General features: G+C 38.7%; 1 protein-coding gene across 8 annotated transcripts in view; it reads left to right on the top strand.

Moving 5' to 3' along the window:
• The first annotated feature begins 328 nt into the window (after nt 1-328).
• Nucleotides 329-9,782, top strand: part of ANO1 (anoctamin 1) — a 174,014-nt gene continuing 164,560 nt past the window's right edge. For 3 of the 8 annotated variants that reach the window (XM_073658827.1, XM_073658820.1, XM_073658819.1), the window contains exon 1: nt 332-977. In XM_073658827.1, coding sequence (XP_073514928.1) covers nt 911-977 — 67 coding nt within the window. In that variant the 5' untranslated portion in view covers nt 332-910. Of the gene's footprint in view, nt 978-9,782 lie in introns of all 8 variants that reach the window. The other 5 variants (XM_073658825.1, XM_073658823.1, XM_073658822.1 and 2 more) reach the window with 3 other exon arrangements.

Below are 9,782 nucleotides of genomic sequence, written 5' to 3'. Positions count from 1 at the left end.
GTATATAGATGTGATATCTCACTAGTGTCCAAAAACTACAGATACATCGTGCCTAATAACAATGTATCAGTAAATTCAATGTATCAAGTAAGTTGCAAAAAAAACCCTAAATATCTCAAAACATTAAAAAATATATATATATATGTGACCGTCTTTTAGTAAAGATGACCTTAGAGGAGCTTGTAGAAAGTCATCCAAGAGACAAATGTTTAGAAAAGATCTTCTCGCTGGGGACCTGTCTAAATATTTATCAGAGTAGTGGCAGTAAAGGCTGTGTATCTCATTGCCACTGACACATAGCGTCGCCCTCTCCCCCCTCCCGGCCATAAAGATTCTGCTGAGTACTTAGAAAAGTGCATAGAGAATGTGAAGGCAAGGGAGACAGAGGACTGGCGGGCAAGGGAGACAGAGGACTGGCGAGCAAGGGAGACAGAGGACTGGCGAGCAAGGGAATGGGGGGCAAACTGCAGAGCAACAGGATTCAATAGACCTGGAGGAAAGAAGACCTGCAAAGTACCCAGAGGGGGGATGAAAAGCACCAGGAAAAGTGTGATGGACTCAGCTGGTGCATGAGAAATCTGGGTATTAGTGACAGACCAAGGTGATGTTCCTAGTGTGGGACTGCACTGTACAGTGGGACTCTGCTGTGTCACTTGCTGCCCTATCACAGCCCCTGACTATGCCTCTGATACATGAGTCACTATCTGAGGACACTGCTCACCAAAGCACTTTCTGATCTCCTGCTCCTCAAGCGTCCTACTTGTGATTTGTAGAGGTGCACAAGAGGGTGGGAACTCGACTAGAGATGAAGACACGTGAAAGTGTGACATTTGTTTACTTTTTATAAAAGCCCTAAAAAAAGGAAACTCTGCTGATCTCCAGCTGTGACTCGATCTGCTGAAGTCTCAGGATGGATGAGAAGAAGAAGGCTGTTGACCATGAGGAACCTCCTACCATGAACGTGTGGTCAAGTGCAGGTCAGTCGACAGGACTTGATTAACTTCGTCTGATACTTTTATTTATTGACGAGAGTCATTAAACGATTATAATGTAACTATTTTTTGATTAGTCGGTCTACATGATGCTTTTCTTCAAAAAATGTATCCATGTGATTCCGAGTGGTCTTATTAGATACTAATATTAGCGGATAATATTACATTGTATCATTGTCCTGTAGGAGAGGTAAAAACAGCAATTTTCTGTGGTTCATCTCAAATTTTGTCACGTTTCACAATTTTTTTAGGTTTCAGTAAAACGATGAAATCATTATTATTAATTAATATTATTAGTATACAAAGGCAACCAATGTTTTACAGAAATTATATGACTTTTTTTTTTTTTTTTTTAAACGCTGTTGAGATAAAAAATATTGTACATATTTTAATATTCCAGATGACTACTTATACCCAGTTGTGAAAAAGGATTAATTAGGATAAATGCATTCTGGACAAATTTGCACAAAATCTGCAGGAAAAAATCAGTAGAGTTAAACTCAGCACCACATAGCATGAATTTTGCTGCATATTTGTTACAGCGCATTTTCCTGTGGTTTCTGAAAAATAAAATAATAAAATATTCCCCTCAAGAAAAAAATCCCTCCATTAACGTATAAGTCAGTTTTGCTTGTGACTGCAGTGCGTTTTTTTTTTTTGCACCGGATTTATCAAAGTGTCTCGCTATGTTTGATAAATTTGGTGCCTCTTAAGATATTAAACTTCTGTAATTCCTCTTTTTATGACAGCCCTTTGCTAGAATGTATTTGCAACTTTTTCACATTTTAAAAAAAGTCACAATTGATAAATAAGAAGGGAAAATGCAGAGGACCTGCCTCGTTTGAAGTGCTTAAAATAAAAGTTTCAAACTTGGCGTAAAAATCCATAAAAACGGTGCACAGATTTTATAATTGTGTCTAAAAAGTAAAAATAACACAAAATCGCACCAAAAAATTGGCATACAATATAGAATAAATTATCCCCAAAAAAGTGTCAAAATTCTGGAGCAAAACATGATAAATTCCTCCCAATGGGTTTGCAAATGTAGAATGGTGGATATTGTTTGGAACTTCAGTAAATACTCTCAACAAAACATTTAATTGTGGATTTATTGCAGATTTTGAAAAAAAAAACACAACAAATTTGCAATATAAAATGACTTGTTGGGTATTTAATAACCAACCTGCTGATCAATTTCTGCACAAAAGTTTCTGCAGCGTTTAGATGAGACTTGTTCAAAGCTCATGCAAGTAAATGCCCGGTGGATTTATTGTGCACAAATCTGCATGGTAAATCCGCAGCATTTCCATTAAATGTGCTTTTACCATTACTAATAAAAATGCACAAAATCTGTCAAAAATTGCACAAAAATGGTAGACATGGAACAAATTTATTTCTTTAGACACTTGTCTTCACTTTGGAAAAGTGTCTAAAAGAAGTACAAAACGGGTCAAATGTTTTCAAGACGTGCGCCATTAATTGGCAAAACAAAAAATTGCCCATTTACAGTTGCTGTCAAAAGTTTTGAGACTGACATACAGTTTTGATTTTTACAGAGTTTGCTACTTCGGTGTCTTTAGATCAACATTTCATGAGTTGTAATCGTAAACTTTTATTGACAAATAAATAAAGTTTCTGTAAAGTCTCAATATTCCCAGCAGCTGCCCCATATTTCTCCAGACTTCTGCCCTTTGCCCCGACAGCTGGATATCAGTTTCTGGACCAAATCCTGACTGATGACCGCCTGTTCTTGCTTAATCTTGAGTGTAATTTTTGAGGATTGACCACAGGTTCTCAATGGGATTAAGGCTTGAAAAGTTTTCTTGCCATTGACCCAAAATTTCAATATTTTGTTCATTGAGCCATTTAGTTCTCACTTTTGCCTTTTGACCTGGTCTCTATCATGCTGGAAAAAGCATCATCACAACATTATCCTGGATGGTTGGGAGAATTTGCTCTTGGAGGAGGTTTAGATGCCATTCTTTATTCATAGACATGTTCTTAGTCAAAATTTTGAGTGAGGCCCTCCATTGATGAGAAGTCCCCCACACATGAAGGGTCTCAGGAGGCTTTACTGTGGTCAGGACGCAGGACTCATGGAAGCATCACCTGTTCTTCTCCACACGATCATTCTTCCAGATGTCTGAAACTGTCTGAAGGGGCTTCATCAGAGGCAATAATTTAGCAAGAAGCACAAGGACCGACAGAGGTAAAGGCATTTCCTCTGATGAAGCCCCTTTAGACAGTTTTGGACATCTGGAAGAATGATTGTCTGGAGACGAACAGGTGAGCACTGGCATGAGTCTTGTGTCATGCCAACAGTACAGCGTCCGGAGACCACACATGTGGGGGGGACTTCTCATCCATGGAGGGGATCACTCACAATGTGCGGGGGCTTCTCATCCATGGAGGGGGATCACTCACAATGTGTGGGGTTTTCTCATCCATGGAGGTGGATCACTCACAATGTGTGGGGTTTTCTCATCCATGGAGGGGGATCACTCACAATGTGTGGAGTCTTCTCATCCATGGAGGGGGTCACTCACAATGTGTGGGGTTTTCTCATCCATGGAGGGGGATCACTCACAATGTGTGGGGTTTTCTCATCCATGGAGGGGATCACTCACAATGTGTGGGGTTTTCTCATCCATGGAGGTGGATCACTCACAATGTGTGGAGTCTTCTCATCCATGGAGGGGATCACTCACAATGTGTGGGGTTTTCTCATCCATGGAGGTGGATCACTCACAATGTGTGGGGTTTTCTCATCCATGGAGGTGGATCACTCACAATGTATGGAGTCTTCTCATCCATGGAGGGGACTCAATCACAATTTTGCCTAAGATCACTGACATGAATTAAGAATGGGATCTAAACCTTCTCCAAGAGCAACTTTTCCCAATGATCCAGGAGCAATGTGATGATGATGCTTTTTCTGCCTTGACTGAGCACCGTCTCACAAGATGAAAGTGATAACCAAGTGGCTCGGAAAACAAACCATTGAAATCCTGCGTCTGTGGCCAAGAAATGGCCCAGATCTTACTTCCATTGAGAACTTGTGGTCAATCCTCAAAAAGCAGGTGGAGAAACAAAACACAGAAACTGTAATAAACTCCAAGTAGCACTGATTGGACAAGAATGACCGGTTATCAGTCAGGTTCTGGACCAGAAGTCGATATCCAGCTCCCAGGGCGAAGGGCAGAAGTCTGGAGAAATAAGAGGCTGTGCTGGGAAGATTGATTCGTCACAGAAACTTCATGTGATTGTCAATAAAAGTTTAAAAACTTAAGAAATTTTTAGAATTGTACTCCAGTAACCATACAAACTTCCGACTACAAGGTTGAAAAAGGGCAAAGCAGCAAACTTTGCAAAAATCAAAACTTGTGTCTTTCTCAAAACTTTTGGCCACGACTGTATGATGGTCCATATTCAGGCCACAATGCCTGGCCCGACTGCAGGCTTCTTGATATGAACTAACAGCTTAGTCATATATGAGGCTGTTAGTTTAGGTCAGGAGACCCATGGTCGGACCAGGCATTGTAACCAAAACATTGACTATAAATTACGGTCACGTGAATGTACCATAAGGTTTCTGGAACGTCCATGGAATTGTATAATGTTGTAAAATGTATTGTGATTTTATAAATCTGGCCAAATTAGCTCCAATTTTTGTTGAATTGTAAACTAATGAAATTGTTCTAAACTACTGAGAAATTCCACAAATTCTGCTTTCTAATAGAAAACATCCTGTCCTTAATAATAATAATCTTAATAATAATTTTATTTATATAGCACCAACATATTCTGTAGCACTTTACAATTGAGTGGTCCTTGATATATATACTGGTGTTATTTGCATCAAAAGTGTAAAAATCCAACGGCGTCCAATGGGCTCTGGCTATATGTGGTCAAAAACACAATCCATTATGCTATGTGAACTGAGTGATATCATTTTTAATCACGCTTTCATTATATTAGTAATTATACCTGTGATGTAATGCCATGATACATGACGCTGCGGAAAAATCTAAAGGGAAAAGTCACATTTATTTTCTATATTCAAACTAATTTCAAAAACTTCCCAAATAGTTATACAAATTTCTACTAATAGCATAATAATCTTTATAACAAAGAAAGGTGAAAAATAAATTATGTCAATTTACTTTTTTTCTACTTTTTGGTGCTTTTTTATTTTTAGTCAATTTTTTTAAAAATTTATCTATGATTGTTTATATTTTTCTGGGCTTATTTGTTCCATTTTTGTGTGCATTTTCTAAAGTATCTTTTTTTATTCAGTTATGGTCATTTTTATTTTTGTTTATGAATTTGTGAACATTTTTGTTTGCATTTTTTAGGTATTTTTGGTCTTTTTATGTGTCTGTCCTTTTTTTATGTATTTTTGGTCTTTTTTTAATGTACATTTGATCCCTTTTATGTGTTTTTTGTCCTTTTTATTATATTTATGATCTTGTTTTATGTACATTTGATCCTTATTATGCCCTTTTGCATGCATTATTGGTCTTTTTTATGTACATTTGATCCTTTTATGGGTTTTATATCCTTTAATATGCATTTTTGGTCTTTTTTATGTACATTTGATCCTTTTTATGTGTTTTTTTGTCCTTTTTATTGTATTTTTGGTCTTGTTTTATGTACATTTGATCCTTTTTATGCCCTTTTGCATGCATTTTTGGTCTTTTTTTATGTACATTTGATCATTTTATGGGTTTTATATCCTTTTTTATGCATTTGATTCTTTTTATGTGTTTTTGTCCTTTTTTTATATTTTTTTCTTCTATATATTTTTGGATCTCTTTGTTTTCTTCCATATTAGTATGTGTTAACATTGCTTAATGTGCTTGTTCCTTATAATACATGATTAATTATCTGTGATTTTACTAAATTGACCCCGATGATGTGAGTCAGCAGTCCTAGGAACGGCTTGTAATGTACATGTATAATATATGAATGTGGCTCTAACCAGGAAACTACCATGTTCCGAGCTCTTATTACAGTGTAGCTAAGGCTTATCTGCAGGAAACCCGATGAGTCAAGCGTGGTATCCAATACCTAGTGGCAATCCACATGCTTTACATATGAATGTTTTCTAGCTGAACGCACTGAACTGTAATTATCACATGTATGAAAAAATGATCCAGCTCAACAGCTTCTACGTGGCGTGAGGGAATTAGAGACCTGGAAGACACATTTGGCTGTCATTGCAGTACCAGTCATAATTCTCCTTGTCATGAATGCACGGCAAGGCTAATCTCAGAGGATTTCCAAATTTTAATGGACCACATTAAATATGTATATACTTAAGAAGCTAGCCCATAATTTAGATCCAAGAAAGACCTTAATGATTCCGAAATAACATTTTGAGATCTGGAATGGCATTTGTTTGTGCTGCCGGTTAATGGTCTAGGATAGCAAAGGAAATTTGCTACACCTTTGGCTTATTTTTTTTTTTTTTTAAGGATTTGTTTTGCATCTTGTAGAGTTTTTGACTTATGGAAACCATATAATAATTGGTTCTCGAGAATATGTTTTCTTGTTGGGTCTGAATCAAATCAAAATATTGTTGATTGTCTTATTGGTGGTCATCTTTTTGGTGGTCTTGTTAGCCTTGTTATTGGTTGTTTTATTTTTTTTGTCTTAGAATCCTAGAATGTTAGAGTTGGAAGGGACCTCCAGGGTCCTCGTGTCCAACCCCCTGCTCAACGTAGGATTCACTAAACCATCTCAGACTGATGTCTGTCCAGCCTCTGTTTGAAGACTTCCATTGAAGAAGAACTCACCACCTCTCGTGGCCGCCTGTTCCACTCATTGATCACCCTCCCTGTCAAAAAGTTTTTTCTAATATCTAATCTGTATCTTTTCCCTTTCAGTTTCATCCTATTGCTTCTCATGTTTCCATGTGCAAATGAGAATAAGGATGATCCCTCTACAATGTGACAGCCCTTGACATATTTGTAGACAGCTATTAAGTCTCCTCTTAGTCTTCTTTTTTGCAAGCTAAACATTCCCAGATCCTTTAACCGTTCCTCTTAGGACAAAGTTTGCAGTCCGCTCACCAGGATGGTGCAGTTTTTCAATGTCTTTTTGAAAGTCTTCTTTTTGGGGCGTTTTTGGATTGTATTCCTCCGTTAGTTTTTCTCTCGTTCTCCTTCAACCTGCCCTTGGATCGCCTCCCGACAACTACTAAAAGTTTTCACTCGAAGTTTCCAACCTACCTAAAGTCTTATAAGGATTTTCAATCCCATCTGTAAACCAGTTGGGAATATTACACAGAGGAGACTTCTTTTTTTTCGGGGGTCAACATCCAGGGCAGAGATGATGGGGCACATCATAAGCAGATACTAAAGATGGAAAAAAAGATCATGCACATAGCAATGCTCGGTGCGTGATCCCTGTACTTCAGCATGCAGAGTCTCTATATGTCTGAATTGCAGACCTCAAGGCATTCGGTGGGCCTCCATGAAGCATTGCATTCTTCTATAGTGCCCCTATAGTAAAATATCACCAGTACCTGCTATGCAATGGAGCATGCTGGGATAAGAAAAAAAAAAAATTGAGTAACAATTTTGTTCCATTTGGGGTCAAACTACATTGGTGCAGTGTCTTTCTACGGAACAGGGGCCTTGCTATATGAGGTGCGGAGAATGCCATTGCACCCGGGCATTATTTTTTTTTCTGTTAAAATGCATTAGGGTTAGTATTACAAGTTGTACAAGGGTTAGGGTTAGGTGCACAAATGGAAGTTTGCACATAACTGGTCAGATCTTGGATGTTTAGTCGGAATAGAATCTCAGAACTTTCCACTAGCACAAAATGCTCATCTAATGCCCCTCGCTCTTCCACGTCCATTTACACTATAGCAAGCATTGCAATGTACGAGCACAAAAGGTGCTGTAGCTCCCGAGCAGCCGCATCGTTCTTGCATTTTCTTTGGCCAGCAGCTGGACAGAATTGTAGAATGGGGGTCTCAGAACTGCACCTATCATGTTTTAAAAGGGTTGTCTCATGATAGACATTCATGGCATATCCACCGGTTTCCAAAAATGTGTGACAATCCCATCAAAAGTTGGCACTTTTGGTAACAAGGCATGATTAGCCATGTCAAGCCACGAGCTTAGTGGTCCTTGGCATCTGCCCATTTTGCCTGCTGTTTACTCCAGCCTTGATTTTGGAAAAATATATGGTCTCTCTATATGACATATTTGGATTTCCCCTTTAAAATAACGTGCGGAAAACTGTAAGTGACCCAGATAACTGCCAGATGCTTGCACAGGCGAATATAGAACCAGTCAGGGCACCAAATGATTACTATAAGGTATGTAAGCCGGGCTGCATTCAGGGTATGTGAACATACTGGATAAATTACATCCTCTTCTCAGATGAAAAGCTTAAGACTCGTGTGATTAAAGTCAAATGCAAGAAATCAGTGTAGGTGAAATTAAGGCTTTGGATGTATTTGGAACCTTGTCTGTAATACCCCCACTACTGTGGGATTCATACATGACTTAGAAGGTGAAACCTGATGCCATCTGTCCTCATATTAGCCTGATATTGAGAGAAGATATGACAGTCAAGAAGACATCTGTGGTGTCAACTCTATGGACAGGATTCATGCTATGACTGAGTTCAGATCAGGAATAAGTAGCTAGAAAGCACCTTCAAAATCAGAGGTGTTTTGAACCACAACTTTGGATCTTAAGATTCTACATCTTGGCAAGAAAAACGAAAATTACATTTACAAATTGGGAGGAATAGAACTAAGCAACAGCATGTGTGAAAAAAGACTTGTGTATACTAATAGATCACAGACTGCACATGAGTCAACAGTGTGATGCAGCAGCAAAAAAAAGCAAACACAGTGCTGTGATGTATTAGGAGAAGCACAGAGTCTAGATCACGTGAAGTAATTATCCCCCTCTACTCCTCCTTGATCAGACCTCATCTGGAATACTGTGTCCAGTTCTAGGAGGTATTAGGAGAAGCATAGAGTCTAGATCACGTGAAGTAATTATCCCCCTCTACTCCTGCTTGGTCAGACCTCATCTGGAATACTGTGTACAGTTCTGGGCACCACATTATAAAAAGACAGCGAAAAACTGGTGCAAGTTCAGAGAAGAGTAAGCAGGATGGTGAGCGGACTGCAAACTATGTCCTATGAGGAACGGTTAAAGGATCTGGGAATGTTTAGCTTGCAAAAAAGAAGACTGAGAGTAGACTTAAAAGCTATCTACAAATATCTGAAGGGATGTCACAGTGTAGAAGGATCATCCTTATTCTCATTTGCACATGGAAACACGAGAAGCAATGGGATGAAACTGAAAGGGAGAAGGTACAGATTAGATATTAGAAAAAACTTTTTGACAGTGAGGGTGATCAATGAGTGGAACAGGCGGCTACGAGAGGTGGTGAGTTCCCCTTCAATGGAAGTCTTCAAACAGCGGCTGGACAGACATCTGTCTGAGATGGTTTAGTGATTCCTGCATTGAGCAGGGGGTTGCACACCAGGACCCTGGAGGTCCCTTCCAACTCTAACATTCTAAGATTCTATGATTCCTACCAACCACTACTAAAAGCTTTCACTGGAAGTTTCCACCTATCGTAATGTCTTGTAAGGATTTTCAATCTTTATCTGAAAATCAGTTGGGAAAAAAATTGCACAGAGGAGACTCCCCTATTCTGGGTGACATCCAGATGATGAGCCACATCATAACGTAAGTGATCATGCAGATACAGCTATAAAAACAACTCTATATAAAGATTTATTACAGGCCC

This window comes from Phyllobates terribilis, unplaced genomic scaffold (assembly GCF_046119375.1).
Source record: "Phyllobates terribilis strain yellow unplaced genomic scaffold, ASM4611937v1 Scaffold_13__5_contigs__length_258822181, whole genome shotgun sequence".
Classification (NCBI taxonomy): Eukaryota; Metazoa; Chordata; class Amphibia; order Anura; family Dendrobatidae; genus Phyllobates; species Phyllobates terribilis.
This window is presented reverse-complemented; position numbering and strand designations above follow the sequence as displayed.